The sequence below is a fragment of the Aotus nancymaae genome, unplaced genomic scaffold, assembly GCF_030222135.1.
Source record: "Aotus nancymaae isolate 86718 unplaced genomic scaffold, 86718_ANA_hifiasm-v0.15.2.pri h1tg000077l, whole genome shotgun sequence".
NCBI lineage: Eukaryota > Metazoa > Chordata > Mammalia > Primates > Aotidae > Aotus > Aotus nancymaae.
The window spans coordinates 8,876,493-8,896,087 of NW_026988492.1; the positions used below are offsets into that span (position 1 = coordinate 8,876,493).

The 19,595-nt window shown below is 45.6% G+C and overlaps 1 protein-coding gene and 1 long non-coding RNA gene across 2 annotated transcripts in view; both read right to left on the bottom strand.

The window, feature by feature from the left end:
* GAD2 (glutamate decarboxylase 2) overlaps positions 1-17,188 on the bottom strand; it is a 98,451-nt gene extending 81,263 nt beyond the window's left edge. Inside the window, exons 1-7 of the mRNA XM_021664983.2 lie at positions 16,670-17,188; positions 15,890-15,949; positions 15,558-15,707; positions 14,285-14,518; positions 9,615-9,705; positions 8,938-9,050; positions 3,613-3,728 (exon numbers count right to left, since the gene is read on the bottom strand). Of these exons, the coding sequence (XP_021520658.1) occupies positions 3,613-3,728; positions 8,938-9,050; positions 9,615-9,705; positions 14,285-14,518; positions 15,558-15,707; positions 15,890-15,949; positions 16,670-16,745 (840 nt within the window). The 5' untranslated portion in view covers positions 16,746-17,188. The remainder of the gene's footprint in view (positions 1-3,612; positions 3,729-8,937; positions 9,051-9,614; positions 9,706-14,284; positions 14,519-15,557; positions 15,708-15,889; positions 15,950-16,669) is intronic.
* Positions 17,189-17,333: 145 nt separating this feature from the next.
* Positions 17,334-18,870, bottom strand: LOC110567058 (uncharacterized). The gene is made up of 3 exons (XR_002477519.1): positions 18,492-18,870; positions 17,536-17,735; positions 17,334-17,390 (listed from the first exon to the last, which is right to left on the bottom strand). It is a non-coding gene; the product is annotated as an uncharacterized LOC110567058 (long non-coding RNA).
* Between the last annotated feature and the right edge of the window lie 725 nt (positions 18,871-19,595).

The following is a 19,595-nucleotide window of genomic DNA, read 5'->3' on the forward strand; positions in this document are numbered from 1 at the left end:
TTGCTGAATCTTTTAATCTCGTTTCTACAGTGGTAGTCCATGCATGGAGCTCACTAGTCTTAGACCAGTAAACCCAGTTTGATCCTGGCTCTACCTACCTAGCTAATTTCAGCTTCTTCATTTGTAAAATGCTGATAACAATCTCTGTTCTACTTGTCCCGTAAGGTTGCTGTGATAATCAAAGTTCCATATGTTGAAAGTGTTTTGGGAACTGACATATAGTAGTCAGATATTAGGTATTATATATTAAAAAACAATCCATTTGTCAAAAATGAGAAGGCGATGATAACCCAAATGATAGGCCAAGGTTAGAACCTATTGGTATTTTAGGAAAGCTTCATAATTCAAGTGATCTTTCATAATTATACACATGGATGAGATGCAGGAAGGAGAAGGGAGAGTCAAATCCTTGTTATATGGCCTAATTGTGTTTCTTTCTTAGAAATGAAGAAGCCATCCAGGTGTGGTGGCTCACACCTGTGGTCCCAGCACTTTGGGAGGTAGAGGTGGATGGATTGCCTGAGGTCAGAAGTTTAAGACCAGCGTAGCCAACATGGTGGAACCCTGTCCTACTAAAAACACAAAAATCGGCCAGGCATGGTGACATGTTCCTGTAGTATACAGCTACTCTGCACCAGAGGCTGAGGCAGGAGAATTGCTTGAAGCCCAGAGATGGAGGTTGCAGTGAGACGAGATGGCCCACTGCACTCCAGAGATCTGGAGTCTGTCAAGAAAAGAAAGAAAGAAAGAGAGAGAGAGAGAGAGAGGAAAGAAAGAAAGAAAGAAAGAAAGAAAAAGGGAGGAAGGAAGGAGAAAGAAAGAAAGAAAACAAAAGAAAGAGAAAGAAAGAAGGAAGTAGACTCTGAATTTATAGTATCAGGAAAAGAAGGTATAGCAAAATTATTATTTTCAGATACTCAGACCACATAGCTTGACCTTTCTGGGCAACGTTCAGTCAATTTACATAAAGCATGAGGCTGAGAAGCTCATGCCCCAACCAGAGACGCCTGGCAGACAGCACAGAGTGGCTTGCTGCTGGACCAAACTCATTTTAACTTGTGGACACAGCCTGGAAACCAAAAGAGAAAGATGCCCAATAAAAGATCATCTGGACTTTTTGAGGCTGAGAATGCAGTAGCATGTAACTATTTAGAGGTCTGAACCCATTTCAGGAAAATAATAATTGAGGAGAAAAATAGATCCCATTTTTCTATCTTTCAAGAAGCTGAGAAATGGAAGTAATCTCCTGGTGGGGTACCAAGTAGGATGGGCTCAATAACAGATACTCCCTGCCACAGAAATCACATCCTCATTTTCAATACTGTGAATATGTTACTTTACATGGCATAAGGGACTTTGCGGATGTGATTTGGTTAAGGGTCTTGAGATGGGGATTATCCTGGATTATCTGAGTGGGTCCAACAGGGGGAGGCAGGAGAGCCACAGATGGAAAGAGATATGGCGGTAGAAGCAGACATCAGATGTATCTATCTTTCTATTATCTATCTATCTATCTATCTATCTATCTATTATCTATCTGTCTACCTATCTATCTGTCTATCTATCTATCTATCTATCTATCTATCTATCTATCTATCTATCGATCGAGAGAGATCTGAAGATGCTACGCTGCTGGTTCTGAAGATGAACCAAAAAATGTAGGTGGCCTCTAGAAGCTGGAAATTGATTCTCCCAGAGAACCTCCAGGAAGAATGCAGCCCTGCTTTCCCCATTTTAGATTCTGACCCCCAGAACTATAAGATAATCAATTCATGTTATGGTAAGCCACAAAGTTTGGGATCATTTGTTCCAGCAGCAATAGAAAGGTAAAATACTAAGTAATTTTAGGCTGTGGTCTTTGCTCAGTGTGACCTCTATACACTGAGGAAGGGCATTTAACAAAATAATAAAACCCCAAAACATGACTGAAAACAAGATGCTTTGATATATGTTAACATAGAATTGCTAGTTTCCTTTAATTCCATGGCTACTACTGTGGTAATGAACTGTATCCGCTGGTTTCCACTCTGTTTCCTTGTCATAGACACATACAGATACACACCTTACAGATACACACACATAGACACACAGAGACACATAGTCACCTCACTTAAAATAGAAAATAGAAAAATTCCATGGTAGATCTGGGTCTGAGACTCATCACGGTTCCCTGCGTCTCCTGAGTGACATTTCCTTACAGGAGCCCTGAGTCTCCCTCTAGACCCTTCCTCCCTCCATGTCTCCTAGTTCTCTGGCCATCAGTGGGTTTCCTGATTGTCTCTGAGGCAGCTGTATTACAGACCCCAGGCTACTGTGAGGCAGAGATCATTAAAGAACAGTCTTATGCTTTTGTTCTTTTGTTTTTTTGTTTTTTTTTTTTTTTTTTGAGAATGGAGTGTTGCTCTGTTGTCCAGGCTGGAATGCAGTAATGTGATCTCATCTCACTGCAACCTCTGCCTCCCAGGTTCAATCGGCGATTCTCCTGCCTCAGCCTCCTGAGAAGCTGGGATTACAGGCATGTGCCACTACACTTGGCTAATTTTTGTATTTTTAGTAGAGACAGGGTTTCACCATGTTGGCCAGGCTGGTCTCAAACTCCTGATTTCAAGTGCTCTGCCTGCCTAGGTCTCCCAAAGTGCTGGGATTACAGGCATGAGCCACCGAGCCCAGCCAGGTGCTATTACTTTATGGTAAAACAAAACAAAACAAAAAAAAAACCTCTGGTCAAGTCAGCCAAAGATGAATGTTAAATGGTTCAGGCTTAGTATGATGGTGGTTCACACCTTTAATCTCAGCATTTTGGGAGGCCGAAGTGGTAGGATCACTTGAGGCCAGGAGTTTGAGACCAGGCTAGCCAACATTGCAAGACCCTGGCTCTACAAAAAATAGAAAAATTAGTCAGCCATGGTGATACACATCTGAAGTCCCAGCTATCCAGGAGGCTGAGGTGGAAGGATCACTTGAACCTAAGAGGCTGAGGCTGCAGTGAGATGTGACTGCACCGCTGCACTACAGTCTGGGTGACAAAGCGAGACTGTCTCAAAAAAAAAAAGAAAAAAAGAAGGGCTCAATGTACCATGAGGGCAGAATATCTATCAGATCAGTGGGCTGAGTTTTTAAACAGAAAAACTGTCTCAAAGGCTACTCTGGAGTTTTCATTACCTGGGCCTACAATGGTCCAAATGAGCTTGTAGTCCCTCTGCCTTCTCTCCTCCTCCTCCCCTTCCCCAAACATGCAACTTGATTGCACAGAAGCGAAGGGTACAATCACAGCTCACTGTAGTCTCGACCTCCCAAGCTCAAGTAATTCTCCTGCCTCAGTGTCCTGGGATCATAGGTTTGTGCTGCCACGCCCGGCTAATTTTTTAAATTTTCTGTGAAGATGGGGTCTCACTATGTTGCCCAGGCTGCCTCTTTATCTTTGAAGGTTTTCTTGAATTTCAAAGAGTCAAGGAGGGCACCCCATAGTACCACTCAGCTTTCTCCTCTATTCTCTCCCAAGGGGTCTCCTAGAAGGAGGACCTCTGGGGATAATGCATTTCCAGCCATCATTCTTTCACCTTGGGCTTTACGGAACATAACCTTAAATTTGGAAGAAACAGAAACACATACATGCTCAGACGTGAAGGCAATGAGCCTGGGAACAGCAGCCATTCCTTTCTCCTTGACTTCCGGGAACATCTTAAAGCGCGCGATCATCATGGCATACATGTTAGATATGGCGCCACCTAAAGTACACAGCAACACACAGTTACTTTATGTATTAGGGATCTCATTTCACATGCGAGCAACATTCCCTACTTCCACTGACGTGAGTCCTCCTTGGACTCAGGAGGAAACCATATTGGCTTTCTCTAAACTGAATCCTCAGACTCACAGGTGCTACCGAAGAGGGCACACTGGGACAGGACAGGTGCCACACGCCACGCCCCATCTCAGTCACTCAGGGGAACTGCAAAGGCTTCTGCTCTTGGCGGGAGCCCTTTGAAGAGGTTTTTTTTATTCAAAAGAAAACGGTTTGCCTTCCATCCCACCTTGTGAGTGTGGTCATTCTGTGTTAGGTCTTTAAAATCCTATGTATATCCGGATGAAGAAAACTTACTATTTTTTTCATTTAAACTCATTTAGTGCCTTGCACTTGGATTAAGATAAATCAGCTGTTACTCGGTTACTGGTATGAGCTGTTAATTAACAATTCTTTTTTTTTTTTCTTGAGACAGGGTCTCACTCTCACCCAGGCTGGAGTGCAGTGGCATAATCTCAGCTCACTGAGACCTCCATCTCCTGGGTTCAAGCGATTCTCCTGTCCCAGCCTCCCAAGAAGCTGGGACCACAGGCATGTACCACCACGCCCGGCTAATTTTATTTATTTATTTATTTTTGTATTTTTAGTAGAGATGGGTTTCACCAGGTTCGCCAGGTGGGTTTCATCGCATTGGTCAGGCCGGTCTCAAACTCCTGACCTCAAATGATCCACCTGCCTCAGCCTCCCAAAGTGATGGGATTACAGGCGTGAGCCACTGTGCCCAGCCTAATCAACAATTCTTACCGAGCAGCAGTCCTCAACCTTTTTGGCAGCAGTGACGCGTTTCGTGGAAGATAATTTTTCCACTTAAAGGTGGGTCAGGGGCTGGTGGGGTGGGGTGGAGAATGGTTTGGGGATGAAACCGTTCTACCTCAGATCATTAGGCATCAGTTAGATTCTCATGAGGAGCATGTAACCTAGATCCCTCACATGAGCAGTTCATGGGTTCAGGCTCCAGTGAGAATCTAATGTGGCTGCTGGCCTGACAGGAGGCGGAGCTCAGGCGGTAACACTGGCTTGCTCCCTGCTCACCTCCTGCTGTGCGCTCAGTTCCTAATAGACCACAGACCCGTTAGGGATCCACCACAGAGGGCTGGATCAACTGGATCCCTGTTATAAAGGATCAACCTCCAAGTCCATCTCATCGTACTCATCTGTTCATTCCCTCTAAACAGTTCTTCCCTTGCAAATACATCATTGAAATAGAATTGTATTAGCTATCAAAACTTATTTCATAATTATAGAAAAACACACAACTAAGAATTTTCAGTCCATATTGCGTTACTTTTCTATGTCATCCTAAGGTTGTCAGGGATTCCACGCCATAAGATTTGTGTCTTATAAGTAGAGTCTCACTTGACAAGCAAAGAAAACCTGGAGCTGTTGGAAAGTTTAGGATTTTTGCAATTCATAAAAGACAGATTGTTATGAATGCAAATTAATACACTGGTGTGGAAGGCATGAGGCCATGAGGCAGAGTGAAGGTACTGCCTCTCCCTCCTATGGCGAAGGGGACACCCGAGGCCCTGCCATCACATGAGTGCTCCGAGTTGCTCTCCTTCCTGGTGGCTGAGGAGCAGGAGGGCTCCATGTCAAGCTGAATGGCCCATGCAGGGCCATGACCTTTGCCTCTCCAGCCCTGGGCTCTGACCCAAGCAGGCCGCCTGGCACAGAGCACTCATCACCTAGATCCTGGCTCAGTCAGAATGAGGGCGATTCCTTCCTTCCTGGACCCCAGAGACACAGGATAAGTAGAATCCAGGTCACGCCTGCTCTGAGCAGACACCCTGTCTAAAAGGCTGACTGTAGATTGCTGGAAGCAGGGTCCGCTTCGAAAGGAAATTCTATTCCAGCTCATGGTCTTGGCACTTACTGACATTTTGGGCAACATAACTGTGGTAAGGGCTGACCGGGGCATTGCAAGGTGTTGAGCAGCATCCCTGGTTTCTACCCACCAGATGCCCGTAGCACCCCCTCCCCCAGACAATCAAAAGTATCTGTAGATTTTGCCATATGTCCCTTGGGGAGGGCAAAATGACCTCGTTTGAGAATTGCAGCTTTAGTTGTTCTTATTTATTTATTTATTTTTCTTTCTTTCTTTTTTTTTTTAAGACTAGTCAAGTGCAGTAGTGAGAAGAGGGGAAAGAGTAGAACGAGGAGTTCGATCTGTAACTGACTGTGAACAATCAATTGGCATAACTCACTACCTTCAGACCAGCCAGCTTTAGTTGTTCCTAAAGAGGCTGGAGAAGGAAGGAGGGGAGAAGAAAAGGGGGAAGATGTACCCAAAGGAAGTGCTCTTCACATGCGGTTCTCCTGAGGCTTCCAGCTCTGCCCTCCCATGCCTCACTCTGCAGCTCAGCTGTCCTCTGGCTAAAGGCTCAGCAGCCCTGAGTGGGAGGAAGAAGCTTCTGGGCCTCTGGGCAGAGAAGACCACTTTGTGTAACAGAGGCATGAGAATAGATGCGTGAGCTCTTATTTCCTACGAATCTTCTAGAAAGGATGTAAAAGCAAGTGCTACTTTGGGAGACTGAGGTGTGGGTGAGTCCCCTGAGGTCAGGAATTCAACACCTGACCAACATGGTGAAACCCGATCTCTACTAAAAATACAAAAATTGGCCGGGCATGATGGCAGGCACCTGTAATCCCAGCTACTGGGGAGGCTGAGGCACAGGAATTGCTTGAACCCGGGAGGAGGTTGCAGTGAGCCGAGATCATACCACTGCACTCCAGCCTGGGTGACAGAGTGAGACTGCCTCAAAAAAATAAAAAATAAAATAAATAAAAGCAAGTGCTGAAATATTATGAAAACCCTTTTAGCTAGGAAAAGGTCTATGACCAAGCCAAGCTTTCTTTCCTAGCCCCTCCTTAGTCTTTGTGCTTTGTGACCTGATGAGCAGTAAGGAGTGCTCTGTACTTCTCTGGTTCCCAGGGTAGGTGACATCACAAAAGCAGATTTCTTCTAGGAGTCCTAAAAGACTTTCCACAAAGCATGATGCCTTTGAATATTATTGATGTAGGTGTAAAGCGGTATGTTTTAAGTCACAGATCTAACCCTTCACGTTGAATCCCAGGGAATGCGACTTTTAGATCCCAGACCCACAAGATGTGTGGCTTTCTCTATCCCCACTCTTAAATTGTAAGACTCTCTACTGCAGGAGCAAGGCTGGAAGCTCCCGAGAATAGCATCCATAGCGAGTAAGGATGTGATGAGCCACTTCTCCTCTGTGATGTCTTATAGAAAGTAGAGCAAAAACAGGTTGCAATGACCTTCTCTGCTGTCTTCTCCCCACTTGGCAATGTCTGCATTGCACTGTAGTGTGATATCTATGGCTTGCATCTTGGGGTAAGAGCAAATGGGTCTTTAGGCTCCAAGGAAGACTATAATTTCCATACTTCAAGCTGAAGTCTTTTCCACGTGAAAATCCCCCATCGTCAGTAAGTGTGGAGGGTAAGCTCTAAGTCCATACCTGGCCTTGCAGAACTGCCAAAGAGAATTCTTTCTCTGGGTATATGTTTTCTGGGGCATGTAGGTTTTTCAGACCAGCCAGGTAAATTGGGCCTGGCTCTTATTCAAATTAGTCAATGTTCAGGATCAACATGTACGCTGTTCTCTCCATACTCCTGGGGACCATTAAAACTAATGCATGGGAATAAATTCAGCATAAAATAAATTCAAATAAAAGAAAAAAACAGAGCCCAGCATGTTCTTGGTTCGTCTCAGGGACAGATCAATCCTAAAACCAACCACACAAGGTAGGAAGAAGAAAGGTAGAAATGATGAGGATCTCTGTATCCCACTTCATTCCTCATGAAAAATGTTTCCAAAGCATCAGGCAATGATGACAAAGCTCCCCCAACAGGGATGGTTTTCCAAAGGAAAACTAAGTTCTAAGTGCCCTACAAAATAAAGGCTAGGTTAAAATTCATCACAGCTGTTGTTCAATGACTTTTAAAAAGCCTAATTTTCCCTTCCATTTAACTAACACCTTTTCCTTCAGCACCTGAAAAACTGTGCTATATATTTAAACACATAAAGTAAAATAGCCGAACAGAGCTTGCAGGCAAACATGCTTAACTTAAGCCCTGGTCTTGGGATCACTCTTGCTTATTTATCATTTCTTCTTTCCACTCATTCTTTTCTTCCTCCCTCTCTCTCATCATCTGCTTGTCTTTGTAGATTTGCTGAAGAGAGATCACAACCACTTGGCCTTATGCTCTGTCTGACACAATGACAGGTGTGGCTCTGGCCTCTCTCCCAGGTGGGTCCTGTCTCAGTGGACTAATAACTCCCGCTCCTGCCACTGATTAGCTGATGGTCTGCACATCAAGTTTCTTTTCCATGGGTCAGTGACTCTCTTTCCACTGCCTTACTAACTTCTATTCCTTTTCTGCATCAAACCAAGGTCACACACAGAATCATAAACCGAGGGCATAGCTTTTTGTTTCAGGTTGATTCTCTTGGCTGGAAGAGGTATAAATAATGGAGCTTAGAATGCAATGGCTGGTGATAAAAGGCAGAATGGAAAAGACTGAATGTCATGATAAAAAAGAGAAGGGATGAGAAAGCTCTTGAAGAAATAATAACCCTCTTTTTTTTTTTGCTCTAAGAAATTCTCTCCCAAGGCATTCTCTGTCCTCCTTGAAATTAGTGTAAGTCCACTTTGCTGCTTGTTATTTCAAAGATACAGTGGTCCATATGCTCTATTGAGTAGATCTACCTTGCTAGGCAACTTTGAACAGCAAATGCTTTAATAAATGAGGCAACCTGTTTCCTTTCACTAATTCTACGAAGAGCGTCATAGAGTTAATTTTCTGATTAGGAATCTTGATTCCTTTGTTCCACATTATCCATACAGCCTGCTTGTAGGATCACAGTAGAAGCACTGGGTAAGTACCATCTCTGATTATGCTCTTTTTGGACACAAATAACTGATGTTCAAGCATGGGTTACTTAGCTTGGAGGCATGTCCAATGGTCACGTGCACTTAATCACATTCATTCTTTTGATCAACATGCAGTCTATTTAATCTGAGCAGAGACACAGGCTAAATATTTAATCTTCCCTAGGCTTACAACAAGGCATTGCATATTATTAGAAAAAACACAAAGAAAGTTGAAATATCATGTACCTGGAGAAAATATCCCATCACCAGAGCCCCCTGGCCAGCCAATGATTTCTCTCATTTTCTTTAGGGTGACATATTCCAAAAGCACAAATACTGGGGCAATTTCATAGGTGAACCTGAAATGTAGTTATGGCCACATTTTACCTTTGTAACTCAAAGAAATAATTTACAATCATTACAATAGCTACAGAATGATTTCCTTTTTCAAAACATACATTTATAAGTGTTAAGATTATAACATTAAGCAGAGAGAAAATTATTTCAAAAAGGCCTTCCAAAGGTTTGTTTATTTTCTCTATATCCCTAAAATCAAGAGCTCCAATTATTGACCTAACGCACAAGGGGAATTTATCGTATTGAATAAATAAAAAATATTGCAGAATAACATGATTTAAAAGATAATATCTGGTCCCATTTGTCTTTGACATTACGCATAATAATAAATCAAAAATGTCAGAAAAAAAGTCTCGTGTGTTTTAAAAATTTTGTAGAGTTTGATTACATGGAAGATATATCAGGACTAGTTTCTGTTACATTAAAGTGAACACTTACACTTCAGAAGTTTGTATCACTATTTTAGTGGCTACTTAATACAAACAGATTTTCACATAAGAGGTAAAGACTAAGGAATGTCACTAATAATTATCCTAAATTACATAAAAATACATTTGGCTACTTACATGTTAGTATTTGCTGTTGATGTCAGCCAGTCTGCTGCCAATCCAACCATATCCAATCCAGTGGAAAGTTGATTGAAGTATCTGGGATGCCCTGAATAAAATGGAATACCAGAATCAGGATTACCTCCAATGAAAATGAATGCCTCTCAAACACATGATTTCTCTAGCTAAAGGAGCGTGAAAGATCTGTCAGTGACAGGAAATCCGTAAGTAGAAATCCAACATGTACACACATGTGTATATGCAAGAACACACACACACACACACACACACACATACACACACATCATTAAAGCATTTCCTCTAACCATGAAGTAAACGTTTTGATATTTCTTAAAACATACCCTACAAATCTTCCTTTAAACATACTATATAAAAAATCACAAATATGGTTTGCAATCTGGACATTAATTTCTTCTCTACTTTCAATATTTTTGCAAGCTAAAATGCTTCTGCAACCCAAAGCAATTCAGACAGGTTACTTCTCATTTACACTCATGCTGCTAGAAGTCCTTTTTTGTTGTAGTTGTCCTGAGAATCAGTCATACCGTGACATCCGCCAGGCATGCCAACATTCATAATAATATCAGTGACAAATGGCTGATGATTACAAAAGACAGGGCAAAAATGAGAAAATAGGACACTCCGCTGAATGATTTGCCCTGGATTCAAAAGGTGATGATTGTCTAAAGATGGCATGGACAAAGCTAATTCTTGTCAGTTCTTCTTTGTTGATTATAAACAACAGAACTCCTTCATAGTTGTGATTTAAAATAAAGCCACATAGTCAACACAACTGTTTTATCAACAAGATGCATAAAGATATATTCAATGGACTGATTAGTCCATTAGCAAGGCTTATCTAATTAACTTCTGGATTTCTCTAAAACTCTCTAAATGGATTGACATCCACATTCTCCTGAGGCTATTGTTTAAAATGTAATTATAAATATGTCATTAGCACTCAGTTTTCTCCTCTTGCTTCACAAAAGCCTATCATCGATAGGTCCGTGATTTGCACAGCAGCAAAAATTTTGGATGATGGGCAATTATGGAAACAGGTATCTTCCTCGTACTGGACATCTGTCTGAAGCCTGGGATGTGATCTCTCTCATCTCCAGCACAGGCAAAACATGATAAAGGAAGGCAATGGGGAAAAGCAGAGACAAAAGTCAATGTCTAGCTTATCTCCTGCACTGGAGTGCTCTCTTATCAGCCTCAGGCATGTGGCCGGAGAGTTAGACACCAGGAAAAGATAGAAGCTGAGAAGACGCACATTTTAGTGGGATCAGGATTTGTGTATCTAGTGTGCATTCTCCAGCATTGTTTTATGTCCTTGTGGCCTTGTGCAGAACCCTTCTACCTCTGATGCTGACTCCCCTCAGTTTACCCATCCAAGAAGGGTGAAAAGGCCTTTTTGCTGCTGTGGCTGCTGATGTCTGGAGCAACCCTGCACTCCTCTCTGCCTCATTGACTCCCCATCTCATTATACTCGCAGCTGAAATCACAGCCGTTTCCTCCCTCCCTATGCTCCTTCATTTCTCTTTCTCTAAGCCATTTTTTTTCAAGTGAGGAAATTAATAAGGATTATCAGCTCTATCCATTAATCTTATTCTTTCAATTCATATGCATTTTCTGGATGAATGTGATGTCTATGACTAGACAGTATTTAACTCCAGGGAAACTTGGGAATGAAAACCTCTGCATAAGACAGAAAGGGGTGTGTTGTGACCCGGATATCAGAAGGCTAATCTACCCTGATGATAACTTTCCGCAAACCGTGAAAACAATTTTGATGCTTTTTTCATTGCTGGGTTTCCCTTCCTCCCTCTATATTTTTTGACCTTGGTCTGCCATTTTACCTGAATCTCTCTCCTGCCTCAAAATTTTCATTCCCTGATCATGATGTGAAAACAGGGAGGGAGATGTTTTGACAGGTCAGATCAACAGGCCCTCTTGATTTCTGGCGGAAATACTCCCCTAATGACATTTACTCTTGTCCTGTGGCCACTACAGGCTGCTTCCTGGGGCTGTCCAGCAAATACAGGCAGGGCTCTCTCTGAGGAATTGTGAGACCTGCCCCCATCAGTCAGCTGTCCTGGCAGCCCTTGGCCTCCTGCTGCTGTCGCCGCCCTGCCAGGCCCTGTGATGGGAGCAGAGCGCAGTGCATCAGGCATCCGGTGAGGCCAGGAAGATGGCGAGCTTGAGATGTGAGAATCGGCAGCTCAGACTCAGGGATGCTCCCTGCAGACTAGCAAATGAGCACGGAAGGATGAGCAGACTGAGAACAACCAGCCTCAGGCAACTCTGATCCTGGTGCTCACAATCAGTTGGGAAGAGGCCAAAAGTCAGTCCAAAGGGCTCTTGATGTCCTGGCAATACTCACACCAGAATGGCCTCATCTACTGAGGCTTAATTCCCTTTGTCTGATGGTTTGGTTAAAGATTCAGGATCACATTAAGTCCTCCTCTTCCCCAGCCAGCACCACTACCACCAGCACCAAATCTAATGATCTCTGCAAATGTGAATTATATCCTTCTCTGGACAGTTTTCTGTGTTCCAACATTTCTTTTCACAGAAGTAGTTTTAACAATCCATGAAGACTTCATTTTCCCACTGCCCTTCACTCCTCTCTAAGCTTGGAGCCCAAGTGGAAATCAGGTTAAGGTCTCTCAGTTGAAACAAGATGACAATATGCATTTTATAAAATAATCTCCTGAGGAGCATTAAAATGTCTGGTGGTAGCAGGGATGGCAACTAATTTGACACACCCTAAATAGTGCTAGATGACAAATGTGATAGTTATAGCACAGAAATCTATCGGCTTGCCAGCTGAATAGGGAAGAGGACTGCTGTTAATTTTTTGAAATGCTATTTGGAAGGAAAAGGCCAGCAGACTAAATATGTTATAAAAACTATTGAGAGATTGAATTGATATTGATATGCCTTGCCTAGAAATCCAACTTAATCCATCACGTTTTTATCTGAACTTTAAATAAAATGCATTACACTGACACCTGACTAACAGTTTCACAAGCATTATGGCAAAATCCAAGTATTGAATTAGCCTATCTTTTCCTGGCACTAAATGGAACATTGATAGACAGAACGATTATTTTCATTGGCTTGCAATTCCCATTATCTTAACTCTTTAGACTGCATTTCAGGCACCGCCAGCTTTCAAGGATGAAGACATAAAACATTTTCATAGGTTCTTTTTGGTTTGGTAGCAATAAAAACAATAGGTAGCAATTTACTATTAACATATCTAAATATTAGGTATGGGGAATGGGTCAAACAAAAATGAATTAAAAGCATTACTCAGGATTACACTATTGATGCAGGAAAAGCTGAGGAGGGGTAGGACATTTTTTTAATGGCTGCTGTAAATATCATGTGGGTTCTCCATGAACATTAATTGAGGATTATGTCTAATACACCTTCAAAACTCCTGACTTTGATAGATATCAATGTCCCAAGGTTTTTCATATGCATACCTTTCTTCTCTGTTGGTACAAATAATGTGAACAAAAAGAAAAAAAAGAACTAAAGTTCTCACAGCAAACATTTTAAGAATGTTTGTTATTGATTAGCATATTACTGATCATCGGCAAAAAATTTGCAATCTAAAAAGATGACATTTCTACAATGATGGACGTTCATGTCATAGTTCACATTTTTTATTTGCTAGCAAATCTTTTAAAGACTACACATCAATTTAGATCTACAAAGTCCTCCCCGCACCGGGAAATTCATTCATACTTATTTTTATTGCCTTAATGAAGTGCCATGCCTTCGTGTATCAGGATGATTAGGGACAATGTAAAAAGCAAGGATAATTAAGACCTGGGCAGATGAATAGCTGACTTTGTGTAGATAACATGAAAGCTCAGAATGGACCCAAATAAATGTTATAAACGAAGCTGTCACATGAATGGAATATAAAGAATCCTGTGAAAAGCCAAGAGACCACAAAAATGTATTTTAAAAAATTTCCCCCTAAGGATATCTGATTTGCCCTTCCCCCCTTTTTTCTTTATCTCACATACACAGTGACTGGGAGGAACACACATCCTTGAAAAACATGGCTGAATTGCTAAGCTAGCTTCTAGCATGTCTGCTTGCGTGTTGTGCACACTTCCTTAAAAAATAAGTGAAAATCTGAATTCGAATCGGAAAGGTTGGCCATTTAAGAAAATGTGAAAACAGCCCTCCTGCTCAATGATTAATAGGGTGGTGAGTCCTGTTTCTAACCAGTTCGATGCCAAAGAAAATACCAGCACAGCACTGGTATTCGGGGTTTTGTTTGGATCATGCATTTCTTGAGCTTTTATTTCCATATTCTCTTTCTCCATTTTGAGTCTGCTGGCCTCTGCTGATAAATGTTTGCTTCTACACCAGTGGTTAATCTCCGGGTCCAAATACATGCAACGTAAAACCTGATGATTTACACTTAAATCATGTTTCTGACATTATCAACTTCAGAAGCATGAAAAATAACAGTGGAAGGTGTTTGGATTAGAATCATGACAATAATGACTATTTTTTACATGATGAAAATAACTTTGCAATTTTGAAAATATCAGTAACTCCATCAAACAAAACATTTTATAGAAAAAATAAAAATTGTAAAAGAAAAAAGAGCTTTATTATTTTCGATGAGACAATACCTGTTTTAATTGCATATTTTAGAGTTGTTTGGCAATGCATCAAAATTTCCTCCAAATTTTGTGGTTGGTCTGCCAATTCCCAATTATATTCTTGGAGAAGCTCATTAGGGTAATGGAAATCAATCACTTTGGTTGATCTATCGAAACTTTTCACCACATACTGAAGTAAAATGTTCATAACATCCTGCAGAAACGCCAAAGTGGGCCTTTCCCCATCACACGCCGGCAGCAGGTCTAAAGAATGTAATTAAAATGCCACATTTTAATTTTACTGTGAAAATATTCAAGGCAAGATCTTGATAAGGCAATAACATCTCTTTGAATTGAGAAATTTCACGTTAAATAAAGCTTTTGGAAACGCAGAACATTTTTCTTTAGAAAGGAGGCATTTTTCAAAGGTGAAGAGAATGAGAGAAATTACGATTTCTCCTCTTCCCCAAATTAACTCTTGCATTTCAATTCATAACTCATATTGTTTGCTTTCTTTTTTTGAAGAACGCGTGCCTCCGTTTATTTCACAGGAGTTCGTCCTAAATATTGTTTCTCAGTGTATCATCTTAAATGTTTATGGAAAGGTTTCACGTCAGAAGAGTTTGTCTGGAACGCCTTTGGGCAAACCAAAGTGGAAAAGGAGCATTAGGATTTCTAGTCTGTTAGGAAGGGAACAGCCCGCCGTCAGTGTCTGTGCGTGTGTGTGTGTGTGTATGAGAAAGAGAGAGAGAGGAACGTGTGCGTGTGTGTCTGCATGTGTGTGCGCGCGCGTGCATTTGGGAGACTGTGTGTAAGCGCACGGGGGTAAAACTTGTGTGCGAGTTTCATGTGAATAGAATGGTTCTCTTGTGCGATTGCAGCTACAAATCACTCTCGTGATCTAAAGACATAAAAAAAATTATGCAATTCTGAATTCTCGGGCACGATATTTGGAAATTGAGTCCCACCCGAGGCCCCAGCGGCCTAGGGAAGCCAGCCGTCCTCGATTCAGTGCGCGCGCGAGCGCCTGGGTCATTGGCTACCCGCCACTCCAAGAGCCGCGCTGGGGGAAGAGCGCCATGGCCTCAGAGCCCTCTTGGCGTTCAGAGGCCGGTTCGAGGACTTGGACCCAGCGGGCAGGTCCCGCATTTCTCGCTTTCATCTAAAGATTCTGGCAGGTCCCGCCTCCGCAGCCACCTCAACGCCCCAGTCCCGCTCTCAGTGCGAGGTCCCCCGCCAGGCCACGGTGGGCGGGGCAGAGAGCTGGGCCGGGGCGCCCCGGGGCTCGGCGCGGAGCCTTTACCTGTTGCGTGGAGAAACGCATAGTTGACATCCGCTTTGGAGCAGCTGCAGGGCTTCTGGTCGCAGGCGCAGGCGGCCTTCCGGGCGGCGGCCCGCGGGGTTTGGCTCCCGCCGCTCTCCGCCGGCTTCTCCGCGTCTCCGTAGAGCAGGGCTGGGCAAGGACACCGAGCGCGGGCCTAGTCAATCCTCCGCCGGGCCCGGCTCCCTCGCTCCCGCCCACCCGAGGCCAGGAATCCGCAGCTCCGCTGACCGCGATGCGGAGGTGAGAGGACGGCTTGGACCCCGCGTGCCGCGAGCGCGCGACCTTGCCCGCCCCTGTCCCTGGGCACTCACCGCACAGTTTGTTTCCGATGCCGCCCGTGAACTTCTGAGCTACTTGACACCAGGCTCGCGCTGCAAGGAAAGACAGGCAGGCGGGCAGCGAGGCAGAAAGAGAACATCGGACGGACGTGTGAAATTTCGTTCCGTGTGAACATCAAACAACCGGGGATCCGGGAAGGGGCCACCTTCTTCCTGGGGGCCGCCCAGGACCTAGTGCTGCCGGCACGTGCCGGAGGCAAGCGGGAGCCTGGCCGCCCCGGCCGCCTCTCATTTCCTTGAATCTGTTTCCCAAGGAGAAGCCCACACCGCTGCCCTTCCAGGTGCCAGTCGGCTCAGGCAAACTCTCCCTGCCTCGCTTGTGCGAGTTTTCCTAAACACTGAAGCAATCCATTTTTTCGCAGGCTGTCTTTCAAGACCAAGAATTCTCTCACCTTTCCCATTTTTGTTCTATCTTCACGGTCACTCCGTCCCTCCCCAGGGTCCAGACACCCAGATCTTAGCAGCGCCCCAAGCCCACGGAATTCCAAGTCCTAGAGACACCGCGGTCTTTGGGGGGCTCTTCCAGCCTTCCCTTGAAGGGGCCTGAGACTTATTGGGCGTCTTCCCAGGGGACAAGAGTCTGTAGAGGTCTTGAGCTCTTGGGCCGTCAAGGACTTAGCCCAAAAGCAGGGAGAAGCGCCCGAAGAAGTTTCCTGTTGCAGGTGGAAAAACCTCCTTCAGCTTCCCGGTAGCCCCGCAAACCCCAGACCACCGCAAAATTCTCCCGCCGCAGGTCCCCGTTCTCTTTCCTACCTGTGCCGGGATTCTCGGGATCCCCGGAGCCATCTTCAGACCCGAAGGACCAAAAGCCGGAGCCCGGAGATGCCATCGGCGTTGGAGACTGGAGCAGGTCGCCTGCGAGTGCAAGCTGCCGGCGAGCTGCCTTGGGTTTGGCCCTGCGCGCGCGTGCGTGCCCGTGTGGCGGGAGGAGGGCACCGCGCGGGGACCGGCGGGGCCGCGCGGCGAGGGCGGGTGTCACGCCCGGATAGAAAACGCGCGTGTCTGAGTGTGCGTGTGTGTGTGCGCGAGCTGGAGACAGGGTTTAGGGACGTGGCAACGCTTTGGAAGCCGCGGAGCCTTAAAAGGGACGAGGACGACCTAAGGGTCTTCGGAGCCCCGACTCAGGAAAGCGCCGAGAGCCCGAGAGCATTTGAGGGAGAAGGAGCCCAGTGGGGATGAATGAGGGGGCGGCGGAGGAAAAACCAGGAGAGAGGGAGGGAGCTGAGTCGTGAGGTGGCGAGGCAGACCGTGCACGCCAGCTGGAGTCAGAGTGCGAGGGTGGGAGGCGTGCCAACGCGTCCTGGGGCGAGCCAGAGGCGGGAAGTGCCAGCGGCCGCTGTCCCGGGTGCTGCCACCGCCGCTGCGCGTTGGCCTCAGCGAGAGACAGACTGGGGACACCTCGGCGAGGCGGGACGTGGCCCAGAGTAGTTTTCTGTGTGCACAGACTGGGGTGTTGTTTGAGGTCTGACTCCAGCTGAGGGGAAGAAAGCGGGGTTTCGTCGCTGCCTTCCTCCTAGCTGGTGCTGAGGTCGCTGCGACCTCGAGAGATCGCGCCGCCGGGCCGGCATCAAGCGCCTTTCACGAGCCTGGGGAGGAGACGGCGGGTGAAGGGCTCCTACCTGCTGATGGGCTCATTTCAGCGCCTTAGTAGAGCCTGACGACTGCCTGCTGAACCGCGCCGTCCCCCGGGGCGCACCGTTCTGCGCAGCCAAGGGCTAGATCGCAGGACCCAACGTCCAGGCTCTGAGTGACGGCTGGGGAGGATGACTGCTGATCGAGGCAATTAAAATCCACGCTGGAGTCTTCCGAGGACCTTGGGCTGGGGAAAACAAATAAAACGAATGGAAACTTCTTGGAAGGAAACGAAGCAGAGCGGCCAGAGTCGGCAGCATTGACGGCGGGTGGGGGATGGGATCAGGTCATTTGGTGACCTTGGCCCGCAGAGGCGTGGAAGGGCCCGCTGCTTTCCAGTAAGGGGAATCTGTGTGCGCCTGGGAGGGGAGAACAGGGTTTCCAACTAAGCAATCTCAGCTTTCCAAATCCGAGTAGGAAAGAAGGCATCGCCCGCAGGGCCCTCGTTTTAAGGGGACTCAAACCAATGGCACCCCCCGCCCCCGCCCCCGCCCCCAGAGAATCTTCGCGGTAGCAGGTGACCCGGGAGCGCGAGATTGGCTTTTTCTTCCTAGTAGGAAGGGTTTTCTCTTTTTCTAATAAAGAAAGGAGAAGAAAGAATCTTTCTGATGATTTCCTTTCTACAAAAAGCTGTTACAGACAGGGAGGACGCCCTGAGGATTGGGAGCCCTTTGACAGTTTGCGCTGCATTCTCCTGGCAGTAGAGATCACTTCAAGTGCACCTCGCAACTCCGGGGCTCTGGGAGAGAGGGAGGGAGAGAGGGGAAAGGGCTGCGGTCGGCTTCCCGAGGCGGCTGCCTTCCCCGTGCCTGCCAAAGCGCCTGTCATTTCCATTGTGTTCACAAGCCGTTTTCTTTCTCTGACCTCCTGAAACAGCCATGAAAGCTACTACCAAAGCAGAGATCCGGGGATCCCGTCTGGAAGACCACCCCTTGACCCTCACTTAGAAGGGACATCCTGGGGCCCATGCTGGACGCATACGGGCCCGAGTCCTGTGTCCTGGAGCACAAATGTCCCTGGTCAATTTTCTCCACAAAGCAGTCTTCTTCTCGCTGCCTGAGTCCAGGGCTTCCCTGAGGAGTCATGGGATCCACACTATGGCAGCTGGGCCCAGGCACCGGGGTGAGAGCGGGGAACCAATCAGGCGTTGATAGTGTCCTGCCGAAGGCTGGTGCTGAGCGGGCTAGGTGGAGAAATCTGGACCAGGCTGTGGGAGCCCGGTTGGTCAAAAACTCAGTTTGGCTCCTCTTTCTGGCTCTCCTGGCGCTGACACTCCAGGTGACCAAGGTAACAACTCCAGAAACATAAAGACTTGTGGTTCAGCCATTTGTACTTCAGGCATCGCAGCTCCGCAGCTCTTTCCAGCCTCACAGAGGCGGGTTCTTTGTTTAAATGCATATCAAATCCTGCAAAGGTTTTGCTCCAAGCCAGCAGGCTAGGGTTGCAGAACTTTTCTACTGTAAATGAGTGGTTGAAAACATACAGGTTCTTAAAAACAAGCATTTAAAACACAAAACCCCCAAGAAGAAATGGATTAAAACACTTGAATTTAACTATTTTTCTTTTTGGTAAAGCAATGGCTTCAAGTGTTACTGTTTTAACTCCATTAAATCCCACAGATCTGGAGTACTTTGGATCTAATGGTGGTATTTATATTTTTTATTTAAACGCACCCAGCTTCGGATGCAGACGGGGATCTGATTTGTCTTTCCTGAAGGCTGTCCCTCCCTTGACGGCAATTTGCTTTGTAATGACCTTCATTTCACAAAAGAGCCCATTCCCCGTCTTCAGGGCTTGGGGTTGGAGATAACAAAAGAGCTCTGGGAGGTAATAATTACAGTCATTAGTTCACAAAGGAGGCATCCAGTGAAGGGAAAGGAAGGCGGGCCAGGGGCGGGGTGGTGGTGGTCGGGGGCAAGCTTTCGAAGGCCCTTCCTTGAATGAGGGGAGACCCAATCCTCCAGCTCCTAGAGACTGTTTCCTTAGATGTCTGTTGTTTCCTAACATAGGGGTCTCAGGCTGACCCAAAGAAGAGTGTCTTGTACAT